The sequence below is a fragment of the Lissotriton helveticus genome, chromosome 10, assembly GCF_964261635.1.
Source record: "Lissotriton helveticus chromosome 10, aLisHel1.1, whole genome shotgun sequence".
Classification (NCBI taxonomy): Eukaryota; Metazoa; Chordata; class Amphibia; order Caudata; family Salamandridae; genus Lissotriton; species Lissotriton helveticus.
Window position 1 is genome coordinate 244607148 of NC_136071.1, and position 15211 is coordinate 244622358.

Below are 15211 nucleotides of genomic sequence, written 5' to 3' on the forward strand. Positions count from 1 at the left end.
TACTAACTAATGTCTCTTACAGATATATCGTTACACAAGTAGTAACTTGTGCTTGGGGATGTCTATGGTAAAACTTAGTCTATACAAATGAATATTGAGCACAGTATTTATATGATAATAAATTTGTATAAAGGCAACAAAATCTATTTGTGCAAAATAGGCGAATGAACAGTACAGTAATATGATAGCTATTAAAGACCTCTCTTTGTGCAAATAGGCAAAGACTCTTTATACAACACTTGGTAAATACTCAGTGCGATCGTACATAGCAGCAAATATAGATAGCAGCAGACCCTTACTTTGTGCAAAATAGGCAAATAAGCAGTGCAAATGTTAATAGCAGCAGGCCCTTTGTGCAAAATAGGCAGATAAGCGATGTAGATATAGATAGCAGCAGACCCTTACTTTGTGCAAAATAGGCAAATAAACAGTACAAATATAAATAGCAGCAGACCCTTTCTTTGTGCAAAATAGGAAAATGAGCAATGCACTTTTTTAATAGCAGCAGTCTAAATCCTTCGTGTACCCAAAGAAAAAAAAAAAACACAACTACGTAAAAGACAGGCGCCTCAGCGGTACCCCTTTTGCATAAATACATATTTGGCCTTGAACATATCAGAGCTGTGTAAAAAAAAAAAAAAACAATAATCTTGTCTATGCCATGTCTGTGCTGGTCTTAATGTTGTATTTAACAACAAGGGGTGGTGATGGACAGAGTTTCTGAATTAAGCAGAATACTCTCACCCAGTCAAGAGATCAGGGCTAGATCCAACACCGTTTTTTAGCTCACTGCACCATCCCAGTTCAGAACCTGGCTATATGCAAATTAGTCTGTTCCTGTCCCAGTGCATGATGGGAACAGGACAAACCAAACTACCAAGCCAATTCTTACACTGGGACGGAAACAAGCTTCCGGGGACCGGTTTCTGCCATTTCAGGCGTCGTCGGCCCGGCTTGCTTGAATCCTGATGGTGCAATGAGCAAGGGAATCATTTTTGGCCACTATAGGTGTGGCAGGGTATACTCAGACATGAGTCCCTTGCTCACTGCTCCATCAGGATTCAAGCAAGCCGGGCCGACGACGGCTGAAATGCCAGAAACCGGTCCCCGGAAGCTTGTCTCCTTTCTGGTGAAGAATTGGCTTGGTAGTTTGGTCTGCCCTGTTCCCATGATGCACTGGGTCAGGGACAGACTAATTTGCATATAGCCAGGTTCTGAGCTGGGATGGGGCAGTGAGCTAAATAACGGTGATGGATCAAGCCCTGATCTTTGGACTGGGTAAGAGTGGTCTGCTTAATTCAGACACTCTGTTCATCACCACCCCCTTTTCTGAATCGGTCTTAATGTTGTAGCAGACAATTTTTCGATATATGAACTCTCATTTTTTTTTCCTGCTACACCTCCCTTCACCACCCCATCCCCCCTCCCTCCCCCTAGAGTGGACGGAACCCCCCCCATGTCCCACTTCCGTCCTACTCATGTGTTCCTTCTTTTTGGATGCCATTACATTGCATCCTTGTGTGCTTCCTGTCAACGCCTTAGCCCCGCCTTTCAAAAGCGGAGAAGAGATCCGCTATAGATTGTACTTATAAACCTTCTAGATAGGTATGAGCTTCATGCACGGTTGTAAACATAGAAAACTTTCCTTTCGCCAGTACTTTAAGTTTTTACTGTTGCACGATCATAGTTTGTGCTCCCTTGCTTTTAAAAGAGTCAATAAGTTTAACAAAGTCCCTGCGTCTGTGAGCAGAAGCCGCCGACTTGTCTGAAAATATTCGAAAATTATTTACACCTTCTGCATTGAATGATTTCTTAGAGTATGCGGTGTTTAGGATTCTCTCCTTCACCCTGAAGTCAGAGAAATTGATAAAAATTGTGCATGGATATTTCAAGTTGTTGGGTTTATAAGCCGGGACTCTATGTGCCCTTGTAATTATTAAATCCCCTTGGTGCTCAGGTATGGCTATTTTCAAGAAGGACTCTGACCACTTAACTACGTCCTTATCTTCCAGTCCCTTTGGTATGCCTACCAGTCGTAGGTTTGACCTCCTGTTATAATTTTCAAGGTCCTGCATTTTTTCTGCTAACTGTGCTCTTTCTCTGTTGACCACCAGAAGGTCCTTCTGTAATGTCGATAGTGAATCCTCCAGAGATGAAATCCGAGTTTCGGCTTCAGTGATCTTTAAAGGAAGATTCCCCAAACATTCTTCCATTTTCGTGAGTCTACTATGCAGCTGTGAAATCTCCCGAGCTTGGGAGTGTTTAAAATCTCTTAACTCTTGTAGGATAGTTCCAAGCAGTATTTCAATGGAGTTCGTTTTTGTAGTATTCGGAAGGGAAAATAACCCATCCTCTTGGGATATCTGGGAGGCTTGTAGACTTAATTCCTGGCTAGGAGTTTTCGTAATGCACTTGTGGCTTTGGTTGTTATCTGTAGCCGATGTTATAGGTGCTATAGGAACTTTAGGTGCTGTAGAGATTGCTGTAGAGATTGCTTCTTCAAAGTCCTCCTGGTCTATCACAATCACTGCCAATGGTGCTGTCTCCGGTAACTCAGGCATTGTAAAGCCAATTAACATCCCTCCAGCGCTCAACTCTTCTTGCGCCAATATGTCGCCTTTCCCCTCCTGATTAGACCGCCCCCGCATGGGGGTGCTCGAGAGTTGGTCCTTTTGAAGTAGGGGTTTAGAGAAAAGAGGGTACTGTTTTAGTTGGCTCCGAGACCCATGAGCTGGGGGCGTTTTGGCTACTGTGTCCACCTGGGCCGACTTGGTTCCTTTGTTATCTCCCTCCGCATCCACCACGCCTCTCTCGCCTTTCCCAGCGCCTTTCTCAGTGTCAGCTGGCGGGCTCGATTCTTTTGAATGCTCTGTTAGTGATTGATTTTCAGCCTTTTCATCTCTCCCGCCCTCCTCCTGATCATCTTCATTGTCCTCGCCGTCTTCTTCATCTTGTTCTCTTAGCACATTGTATTTGTTTCTGTCAGCTTGCATCTCTACAGCCTTCTGTCTCAGGGCGTTTTTTTGCTGGGTTTTTCGTTTATTTTTTCTTTCCCCCTTGGCTGTAGGAGGGGTGTTATTAATCGACTTCAGCAATTCCCTTGCCTGATCCTGCTTGGCCTGCTTGCCCTTTGTTCTTGCCGCCATAGCTGCGTGATAGCTGCCTGGTAATTACTATTTTGATAGGCACCGCGGCAGAGTTACTAATTTTGCCTGTTAATACTGCCTGTAGTGTCTCTAGAAGTACCTTATAAATGCCCGGGAGGGGAGGCGGCCATAGAAGGTAATCGCTTGGCAGAGATAGGGAAGGGTTTTTCTACTCCCCTTAGGCAGGTTGATAATCTTCAAGCGCCTACAGATGTGAATTTTGGATTTTAGATTTTTTGGTGTAGGTTGATAGGCGGATGGAAAGGACCCAAAACCTTCTGTATGCTGAGATCCCCCCTCTCGGCGGCCGCTTGGTGACCGTGTAAGCGGCGGCGGGGGGGACCAAACAAACACCAAAGGCGTACCGAATCGGCAGCTTAAGCAACAAAGTTCACAGCTGGACAACGCGAGGGTCAGGCAGCAGGGTACAGCAGGATGACGGAGTTTGGTGGAGGCACCAGAGATAACGGTGAGTGTAGCGTGTATTCAGCATGTATAGCTCATGGCAGGCCGCTGCAGGGTGAAAAAGGCAGGGCGCGGGCTGACGCGAAAGCAGGTGAGGAGGGTATTTTGCAAACAGAGATAGAGCGGGGCAAGGGCAGAACCCCCGTACCTCCTCAGCTGTCCCGTTGTCTCACCCGCAGTCCGTGGATCCTGCTGTTCGTTCCGGTTCATGGCAGCTCGCAGATTTCTGTATCGGAAAGTGAAGTGGAAAAAAGAGCAGCCGTTAGTTAGCCATTAGCAAGTATTAGCAGCGAAGCGGAGCGCCAGCGTCTCGGCTGGCGTTGCCTTCGTGGGCGGGGCCTCAGCACAACAGGAAGCAGAACGGCGGCATGCGTGGGTCACGTCAGCAGTCCATGCCCCCTCACCTTGGCGTATTTGAACATTGTTTTGGTACCCAAACTTTATAACATGGACTCTGCCTTAGCACACTTTCTGTACATGTTCTGTGTGATTTTGTAATATTTATGCTTTGTCATATCGCTCTCAGGCCACCACATGTTAGCTTGGAAGAGCTGTCCTCAGTGTGTTGGTATATGGGCTCATGGTATTAGTAGGCAGTATTGTATTTTCATACTAAAAGTGTGTGTTCTACTACTATTTAGATGTGAAACCCTCCAATGTACTCATTAACAAGGAGGGCCATGTGAAGATGTGCGACTTCGGCATCAGTGGCTATTTGGTGGATTCTGTGGCCAAGACGTTGGATGCTGGCTGTAAACCCTACATGGCGGTGAGTACGCTCTTCATGGCTAGCTCAGTTTCTGGTGTACTGAATATTGAGGGGTTTTCGGTGCGAGGGGAAGATAAGACAAGGGTGTCCAGCTTTTAAGAATTTAGGTTAAAGGCTTAAGGAAAACGTCTTGTTGGTTACATTACATAGCTGCTGAGGTCATTTTTTTTTTTTTTTTTAAATAAATTTTTATTGCAGAAACATAAATCAACCCGTTCAATAGGCCAACCTATACACTGACGGCCCCCAACATTTAGTTCGATGGCAATCCAATACACAGCCAATTAGCCCACATCCCGGAGGCTGGGCGGCGCTTCAATGAACCAGTTCGCTGGAGGTGCCTCCGTGCATGCCCTGTCCAGGCCATAGGTCAGTCAAATCACATCGTACCCGCTTTTATCCCATAACAACCAACCCACCCCTCGCTCCACCCAGCCCTAGGCCGCTCCACTGTCGCTTCTCGCAAATCCCTATTATGACCTCCCAGGGCCGCCCGGTTCCGGGAAGCTGCCGCACGGCGGCAAACCCCCCCCTCCCCTAACTCCCCCCATTCTCCCCCCCACCAACTGCTGCTAATGCGGGTCCCAATAATCCCTTCCTGCTCTGAGGTATGACATACACCAGGAAGTTCAGACAATCATACAGTCCCCATGGAGTCCCTTCCTATGCCTGATCCACCTCCGTGCCTTCAGTTATATAGTCCCTTAAAGCCTGTACCACCAGCTCCCAGGACCGCGCCAGTTCCAAACTTTTCTCGTTACCAGCTCTAGTCGCCTGACGCATCCTAAGCACACTCTCACATCCTGACCACTTCAACAATTCATTCCTCCATCGCCGCACAGACGGTCCCTCTTTAGATTTCCAATGCCAAGTGAGTTCGCGCTGCGCTAGTATTAATCCCAAACCAATGAATTTGCTCGTCACTTTGGTCTTCTTGGTGTGCGGGAACCAAAGAAGCAGTCATGCAGCCATGTCAAAGTCTACCTCCCTATCCGTGACCGCGTTCAGGAGTTCTCCCACTTCCGGCCAGTAGTCCCCCAACTTTGGGCACCCCCACAGCATGTGGTCCAGGTCTACCTCTGGCTCTAGACATCTCGGGCACATGGCATCAAGCACCTGGAAGTGTCGTCGTAACCTCTCCGGGGTCAAATATGCCCGATGTACAATGAAAAAATGCACCTGCTGAAACCGTGCATTCCTCGTCCCTTTCCAGGTCCTGTGCAACACTTGGCCCCATATGGAGTCCGGGATTGGCTTACCTATGCTGGCCTCCCATCGCGATTTCAGTGCGACCAAAGGCACTAGACCTTCATGTAGCATTCTGTTGTGGAGGCAAGTCACCGCCTTGACGGTGCCCGCGGCCATCACCACATACTGGCATGCCATCGTCACCTCCGGCTCCACCAGTCCACCCCCCCAGTGCCGCTGCATCGCTGTTACGACCGCCGCATGCAACAGGAAGGTTCCACTCGGCAGGCCGAATTGTTCCTGTAAAGTCTGGTATGGGACCAGCGTCCCGTCCATATAGAGGTCTCCCACCATCTGCAAGCCCAGTTCCTCCCACGCCAGTAATTGGGACCAATCACCCCCGTGCAGTAGGGCAGTCAGCATTCCCAGCGGTATCTCCGGCGCATACGGCCGGTGCTTCCTAGCTCTCTTCAGGTTCCTATTCCAACACAATCTAAGTGTCCTTTCCTCCATCGTAAGATCCCTTCCAGCCAGTTTCTGTTTCATCACGATTGACGACAAGACATGTCTCTGAATGCCGACCCCTCGGTCGCTATCTGGCCCTCTGAATTCTCTGGCTACGTTCTGTGTCAGGACCTGGAGTTGCGCCGCTAGATAATATAATTCAAAGTCGGGGACGGCCATCCCCCCCTCACACTTGGGTCTTGTCAAGGTAGTCAGTGCCACCCTTCGGCGACCCTGGCCCCAAAGAAAGCCGGTCACCAACGTCCCCAACTCCCTAAAGATTCTCTGCGGGATCCACACCGGCAACGTTTGTAAAGTAATAGAGTAGCCGCGGGAGTGCCACCATTTTCAACAGTGCTACCCGACCCAACACGGACAGTGGAAGAGAGGCCCAGAAATCCATACAGCCCCTCAGCGCCCGGATACAGCGCTCCACATTCCCCTCAAGGAGGTCCGCTGCGTCATGGTAGATGCGCACTCCCAGGTAAACAAAACAAGAGGGTTCCCACACCACCGGTCTTGTGAGCTGTGGGCAGTGCGTGGTCTTCCGCAACGGAAATACACAGGTCTTGGTCCAGTTCACCCTGAGGCCTGACAGCCTCCCGAACCTGCCCAGCATGTCCACCGCGCCTTCCAACGCCCTCCCGGAATCCGCCAGGTACAGTAACAGGTCGTCGGCATATAACGATATATAGTGCGATACAGGTCCCTGTGCAATCCCGTCGTAGACGGTACCCGATCTCGCCTGCGCTGCCAGCGGCTCCATTGCTAAGGCAAAGAGCAGAGGGGATAGTGAGCAGCCCTGCCTCGTGCCCCTACAAACCGGATAAGCCGGAGAGACCATGGCTCCCAGCCGCACCCGCGCCTTAGCCGAGGAATAAAGCACTCTCGTCCAACTCCGAAACCCTTCCCCGACACCGAACTTCATCAGCACGCCATCCAGATAATCCCATTCTAAGCTGTCAAACGCCTTTTCGATATCAACCGTCAATACCACCGGGCCCTGGTCTGCCGTGGCTGCATCATCAATGACCCCGATCAATCGACGGATATTCATCGAGGTGCTCCTAGTCGGGATGAATCCCGCTTGATCCCTATGTACTAAGGAGGTCATCTGCGGTAGGAGCCTGGTAGCTAGGATACGACTTAAGATCTTGTAATCTACAGTTAACATAGACAATGGACGGTAAGAGGATACATCCAACGCATCCCTGCCCGGCTTCAGCAGCGGCACTACCAGCGCCTCCCTCATAGAGTCAGGCAACCACCCCAATTGTTTTGCCTCCGCGTACACAATCTGCAGCCTGGGTGCTAAAACTTCCAAAAATGTAGCGTAGAACTCGATCGGCAGCCCATCCACCCCTGGGGTTTTGTTCCGTGCTTTATGACTAATAGCCCCTCTTATCCCATATCCATTAGCGGCAAGGGGATCCGATCTAAGTAATCACCTATTTCCGTGGCCTCTGCTTCGAGGTGGCTTGCATACAGTCCCGTATAGTAGGACTGGAAGCGCCCCAGGACCGCTGACTGCGAATAGATCACCTCCCCGTCCTCGCGTCGTACACTCATGATCGGGCACCCTCTAGGGCTCGGATCAGCCAGCTTGGCAAGGAGCGTTCCCACTTTGTCCCGCTCCTCATGCACTCTTACAGCATACAATTTATAATCATAACACCGCAATCTTTCCGTCTCAGTCGCCACAACCTCTTTAGCTTGCAACAATGAAAATATACAAGAGTAAGCAACGCTATGAATAATTTATACCCAAGAAAAATAAAAATGATATATATTGGTGAAGAAAACTCCCCAAAAATTGTTGTGTATTTGTCACCAGTTGCATTAAGTATATGATGTACACGTGTTAAAAATAGCTGTGGCCAACGAGGGAACTTCTTTCTGATTGTAGCTTGCAACAATCGTTCCTGCAGCTCCGGCCTCTCGGGTCTTCGCTGTTCCAACCCTCGCAGCACTTCCTCCGCTTTCGTAAGGTCATTCAGCACTGTCCCTCTCACTGTCAGAAACCGTCCCATACACACCCCTCTCACCACCACTTTCATCGCATCCCACTCAGTCGCTCTAGTCGCCGCCGACCCAGCATTATCCGTAAAATAGCTGTCTATGCCCTGGCGGACCGTGTCGCAGAACGCCGGATCTTCCAGCGTATCCGGACGAAGTCGCCATAAAGGAACCGCCGATCTCACCAGCTGCCATTGCATAGAGAGCAACAGCGGATTATGGTCCGAAATGGTCCTGGACAAATACTCAGAGTGAGTTACTACATTCGCCAGTGAGTTGCTGCATAGCACTGAATCCAGTCTAACATGAAGGTCGTGCAGCGCGGAGAAGTAAGAGTAATCCCTAGTGTCGGGGTGTTGCGCCCTCCAGACATCCACCAGGCCTCAATGTTCCTGCCATTCCCGCCTATGGGTCGCTAGTCGGCGCACTGGGGAGTCCACCAGAGGTGGGTGCGATCTGTCTAATAGCACATCAGAGATGGAATTAAAATCCCCCGCCAGCAATACAGGGCCTGCCAAATAATACGCCAGTGAGCGCGATAAATCCTCAAAGAAATGAGCTTGATCAACGTTGGGGGCGTAGATGTTGCACAGCGCCACCTCCCTACCATACAGCCGTCCCTCAACTACCATATATCGACCCTCTGGATCTATTCTCTGACTCGTAACTTGAAATGGAGTGCCCGCCCGTATCCATATCAACACCCCTCTGGCGAACGCCGAGTACGTCGTGCCAAACACCTGACCTCACCACCTCTTCTGCAAGGCCCCACACTCCTTCTGCGTCAGGTGAGTCTCCTGAAGCATCGCGATCTGAACGCCCCGCCTCACCAAGTAGGCATGTACCTTGTGGCGCTTCACCATTGTTCGAATACCACGGACATTCCATGTGACACATTTCAGGTTAGGTAACGTCCCCATAAAGCATCAATCTCAACAGTGGCGCAAGCCAATAAATGTTTCCCGCATTGCAGCAATTGTACAGCCCCCTCCAAACATGTCCCCAAACTCCCCTCAACCCCCTCCCCAGGACAGGGCCTAACAACCCAGCTTCAGCCCCGCTCCAAACCTGAAACACCCAACACATCACGCTAACCTGTGGTCGTCACCACAGAAGACCTTAAGGGTCTGAAAAGGGCAATGGAGCCCCAAACCAGGACGGCAGAGCTACCACCCCGCGCCTGTAGTCCCACACTGCTAACGCAGCCCCATACCTGGCAGTCCAATAGAAGTTGGGATAGTCCACCCCGTCAGGCATCCCAGAATTGTTCAGTGGCCTCGAGCCTCACTCGTTAAATATGCCATCCGATGTCTGTGGGGTGACCTCTGGTCCCTGCACTCCCCCACCTCCGAGTCGTCGGTCTTCTCCCCTTCTTCTTCCGATGCCGAGCCTCTGGAAGCGCCCTCCTGCTGCGATCCCGTGATGCTCGCCGTGGCCTCCAATGCACTCTTCCTGTCGGCCAGCATTTGTGCCTCTCGTTCGGCCCGTTGGCGCCTATTCCGGGAGCGGATGCGCTGTGATTTCCTGATCTTGACTGGTTGTTGCCGATCCCTGTTAGGCCTGTGTGCACGATCCGTCCCCGCACGGTATAGTTCCAGCCAGGACCATGCTTCATCTGGTGTTTGGAAGAAGTGAGTCCTGTCATCAATGATTACCCGCAACTTGGCTGGAAAAAGCAAGGAGTATTGGATCCCTTCCTCTCTCAGCTCTTTCTTCACTGACAGAAAAGAAGCTCTGCTCCGCTGCACCTCCTGCGTGTAGTCCGGAAAAATTGTTACCTTGCTATTGTCCACCTGGAAGGGCCCTTGAGATCTCGCCCTTTGGATCAGCAGATCCCGATCTTTATAGTGCAGCAGTTTAACCACCATCGGTCGGGGCGGTCGGCCTTCCAGGGGCGGCCTGGCGGGCACCCCGTGCGCTCTTTCCAGAGAGAAGAAGGGGGACAGACCCTCTGGCGCCACTGCTGTCCGGAACCAGTCCTCCATGTAGGCCACCGCATCACCCTTCTCAATTTTCTCTGGAAGCCCCACCACCCTCACGTTGTTCCGCCGGTTGCGCCCTTCCGCGTCCTCTGCTCGACGCTCCAGGATCGCCAGTCGGCTAATAACGTCGTCCAGTTTATGCTCCGCAGTAACCACCGCCGGTTTCAGCTCCTGGATCAGTTGTTCGTTGGATTTCACCCTGTCAGAGAGCTTGGCGTGGTCCGCTCTCAACAGGCCAAGCCCCGTCGCCACCTGCGCTATGTCCTGGTGCAGCTCTTCCTTCGTAGCAGTGATTGCGGCCAGTATTGCATCCAGGCGGAGGTTCAGCCTCTGCTCTTGTGGTGAGGACTCCGCCGGGAGACCGCCATCCGCGGTCTCGGATTTCCCTTCCCCCCGCTCAGGCGGTGCGGCGAGGTCAGCTCCCCGCGCGGCCATCTTGATTGTGGGAAACACGCCGCTCGAGCAGCCCCCACCGACGACGGCCGGCCGCGGCAATCCCTCCGGCCACTCTGTCCCTAGGCCCACCTGGCGTCGCCCAAGGGCAGATCTCGGGTTGCGCGGCTCTCCGAGCCCCAGTTCCAGCTTGACCACGCAGCGCCAGTCGTCCTCCTTCTGCGCTCAGCCGCCAACCTCCGGTCCAGAAGTGCGCTCCGTGTTGCCCCTCTAACACACTGATTGCGCCTTCAGAGACTGCAACGTCCCAGGGTGCAAGCCCCTCTGAAAAGGCCAGCTGGTATGCAGTCAGGAGCCCGTCTCCCCGGACTGACTGATCCCGCTGCTTCCGGCAGCACTGCTCCCCGTGGTTCCAAGCGCACGCTGGCGTCTAAGCACCGTTTTACCGGCCCGATGCACCACTGACTTCTACCGGGCGGTCCCACCCCCTGTGACCGGTCCGCCGGCCGCTGCCCAACCTGTCCGCTCCTCAGGGTGCCCAAGCGCCGCTGGCGGCCGCCCCCTCAGCACTCCGACAACTCGCTGCACTCCTCCACTCCACAGCGGCCCTCAGCTAGGTATTCGGGGCCCCAATCCACGTCGATCCTGGCAGCCCGGCCCCGGCTGTGATAGTCTCAGTGGCGGGTCGGCCCCACAAGCCAGCAGCGCCCCCACCGGTGCAGCGCAAGGCAAGGCTCAGCCCTCCAGCCAGTGTCCGGGGGATCAGATGGGGGAGGGGCGCCGCTCCTACCAGTCCTCCACCGCCGAATTTTCCTGCCGCTCCGGACCCGCTCCCACGGTCCTCTCCCAAGTGCGCCGACCAGCCAGGGCCTCCCAGGCGCCTACAGCAGGCCCGGCACTCCTCACGGCTCAGCCTCTAGCCCTCTCGTTCTGTCGGCGCCGCCATCTTGCCTCTGCGCACCGGCCGATCCGACCAGGCCGCCAGGTCCGCCCTCACACGTCGCCCAGGGTCCCGACGTGGGTCAGATGCTCCACACTGGGTCAGTGACCCCTCCGGAGCTCGATCGTAGCCGCCAGGGGATTCGGGGCCAAGTATTGCAGGAGAAAAGACGGGACTCGGCGCGGAGCAACTCGCTCACGCAGCCATCCCGGTCGGCGCCGAAACCACGCCCCATAGCTGCTGAGGTCATAATCTCATTTTCTCAATTTTAGCAGTTTTGAGGTCCATACATTTAAATTCTAGAATCCTTTCGAGTCATAGGAAACAGAAGGGGTTTTTATTATGGTGAGAGGGATTAATGGAAGGAGGAGTTGAGAATCGGGAATGCAGTGCTTAGAGCAATATACAAATAAGGACATGTTTATAGTAGTGGCAGGCTGGCAGCTAAGAAAAACATTTTATTTTATTTTTTGTGGTGGGGAGAAGGAGGATGTCAACTGGCAAAAAAGCAGTCCAATAATATCCATCTTCTTCCCGTGTAGTGTTTACTTACTACATTTCACATATCAGTTTTGTTACCCGTTGACTTTTATATATGTTGCTGGTTATTTTGATCTGCTAGGCACGGACTCTTAATTCGTGGTTAGCATGTATGTGTGGGAGAAGAGGGGAATTTTTCCTGCCATAATATTAATACCTTTTTGAAGGTTGTGCTGAAAGCGCTTCATTGAATTCTGGAAATAGAGTCTGCCCTAAAGAAGACTGTTTTGCTTATTATGTGACCTATTACATTGTGTTGCGATTCACTTGGAAACGTGGGGTTAACATTGTGCCTGATTAAATCCTGCTTCAACCAAAGATGATCACTTATGATAATTTATGTATTTGTTTACCATTCCCTATCTCAATTTTCTCCCCTGTGAAACTCCCAAATTCCACATCCAGGTAGCTAACTGTAGGCATTGCCTTAGTCCAGTCGTAAGCAGTGTATGTGAATATTCTTTTGTACTTTTTGGATCTTCAGTGGGATGGGGCTGGCTACGGTGTGCCACTTGATTCAAACATCTTTCTCTTTGGTCATGTTGCAGCCCGAAAGAATAAATCCAGAGCTGAACCAGAAAGGCTACAATGTGAAGTCGGATGTCTGGAGCCTCGGCATCACCATGGTATGAAACCTGTGTTAGGGGCACGTCCGTGCTGCAGCAACTTGGCACTGGGGCCAGGGACTAGGCCTTCTTGGGAAAACCTCCTCTCTAGAGCCTGTAGGTGGCAATGCAGTTGAGATTTTTGTATCCCTGTAGAATGAGCAGGATTTAAAAGTAATACTGGTTCCCCAGAGTACTTCATTAACAAGTTACATATTTTTGTGTCTCTTGATGTTAATTTTTATTCTGTCCATTAGCTCAGAAGAGGCAATGATTGAAGCATCCTTGAGTTTTACACGTTTTGTTTACAAAATTGATCCCGTCCACTATCTTGTCGTACTTTAGAACAGATTTAAATAAGCAGACTGTTAACTGACCATATATTTAGGACTTCGAGTACTGCAGCTGAATGTATCCCCATGCTTTGGGTGTGAATTTTCATTCTCACATACTGGGAGAAGCCATTGCAAGGTCTGGTCTGACTGCCTTTCATGCCTTGCCATTCTCTGGCTCAACTCTTCTCACTCACACTTTATTTCCCCTGTCTCAGGCTCTTCTCCAGTATCCTTTGTGTCTCTACTGCAAGCTCTCCAGTTCAGGACTAACCTTCCTAGGACTGGGTTCCTACGTTCTCAGGCTCGGGCCCTATGCCCCATGCTGAGATAGGTTCTGGTCCCTGTGCTCCACTGAGGTCCCCTGCCCTGGCCCTGCTGGTTACCCTGCTCAACTCTGCCCTCCCATGCTTGGCTCTACACTTCCTGGTCCCAGTGCTGCACTCTTATGCTGCGATTTATGCTCTCCTTCTAACCCGCTCTTTGACTGAGACTTCTTGGTGGCTCAGTGCAGTATTGCATGTTTAAATAATACAGTTCAACGCTGATCCACACCATGTACATTAGAAACAAAATTACTGAACAGAGCACTGTGCTTTTACTGTACCTTAGAACATCAGATCTCCAGTAGGATGATAACATGACTCTATGACACAGGATGCCTGGTCTGCCATTTTTGTTTTTATACATCATTGTGTCGAGGTGTGTCAGCAGGTGTAAAGAAACTGATACAAACGTACAACTATCATAATTCCTTGACCCCTGGATTGAAATTCCAGGACTGGGGCTGTAATCTTGCTGTTGTTGAGATAACCGATAACTGGTAACAGTAATCGCTAGGGGCGGGAGATCCCAAAAGCCTAGTAGCTCTGAGAAATGCTTGTTGATTTTTCATTTCAGGAAGCAAAACATTGACGCTTACAAACATGATTATTGTGCACCTTCATAGGAGTTCCTAAAGAGGCAGTACAGCCTTGGTGATTGGGTGAAGAAGCATGAGTGCATTTTGATGGAAACATTTGTTGGGGGAAGTTGAATGTAGATTCAGGCAGCACTATTGGTTTAGAGAACAAACCTATAATAAGTTGTAAGCAGAACCCCAATAGGATGTTGGATTTGCCTATCCCTGAAATCAAAGAAAATTTTGCAAGAGGGGAGATATGCGTGGATGCTGGCTTGCTAAGAGAATTGTATGAGTTCGTGTTTTGTGGTCATTTTTAGTAGTCTTAACTGTTCAAGGGAACTAACAATTTCTTGTGTCTTTTCGGGCAGATTGAGATGGCCATCCTGCGGTTTCCATACGAGTCCTGGGGTACTCCTTTCCAGCAGCTGAAGCAGGTGGTGGAGGAGCCATCCCCACAACTCCCTGCAGACCGATTCTCCAAAGAATTTGTGGACTTCACAGCACACTGGTGAGTCTCTCTCCATAGCTGGGTTCATCTCTCGAGACCACCAGCAGAGGATGATCAACACCTAAATAGATGAGGACCGTTCTAGGTCGTGCAGGCTGGTTTTGTTTAAATGCTGTATTTACTTTAGTTTTGGTCCCAAATCTCTGAAGCATTTACAATATATGAAAATTTGTATTCTAGATTGTGAGAGATTGTCCATTTTGATCATTGACAACCATATGCCTAATCAGAAGAAATGTGTTTTTTTTTTCTTGGTGGCATCATATCTTCCAGGGGTGCATTCTGTGAAAGAAATGTTCTGTGAAACAATAGTGATTCCCTTACATAGGTCTTTCCTTTCGGGCACATGCTGGTACGGTGCCTTTCAAAACCTCTCTAATACATTACAAATTTGCGTCCTTTATGACCTTCCCTGGCTAGAGCTAACTGCTCAACACAGGCAACCAGTACCATCTTACAATGAGAGTAGCTGCTTGGATTCACTTTGCGCATGAAACACACAGAACTGAAGTCACCAGCAAAGCCTTATAATAAACCCCAAAATTATTTAAGTGGAGCACAATTAGAATGCAGCAGCAATGATTGACAGCATGCGTGACAATCTTAAGAAGTTAATCTTAAAGCGCAATCCACTGCCAACCTCCCCCAGTCCATTTGCTGTTGCTCCCCTATCATAGACAACCTGTCTTCACTCCCAACCTTCCTCAATGCTGTTTTAAAGCAGATTAAAGGGCTTACAGCTGGCTCAGGGCAATATCAAACACCAGTAAAAGTAACCCCCCTTCAAGCCTCTGATGCCCTCGACACACTACCCACTGATGTGCACATCGGGTCAATGGACTCCAGCCCTGAGCACGCAGGCCCTCAGCCGTCTATTAGCCTCACAGGGCAGGCAAATGCAAATAGTTTTTGTGCCTGC

General features: G+C 50.5%; 1 protein-coding gene across 4 annotated transcripts in view; it reads left to right on the plus strand.

Moving 5' to 3' along the window:
- MAP2K3 (mitogen-activated protein kinase kinase 3) overlaps nt 1-15211 on the plus strand; it is a 470125-nt gene that overhangs the window by 407982 nt on the left and 46932 nt on the right. For all 4 annotated transcript variants that reach the window (XM_078665238.1, XM_078665237.1, XM_078665239.1 and 1 more), the window contains 3 exons: nt 4253-4380; nt 12492-12569; nt 14153-14292. In XM_078665238.1, coding sequence (XP_078521364.1) covers nt 4253-4380; nt 12492-12569; nt 14153-14292 — 346 coding nt within the window. The remainder of the gene's footprint in view (nt 1-4252; nt 4381-12491; nt 12570-14152; nt 14293-15211) is intronic.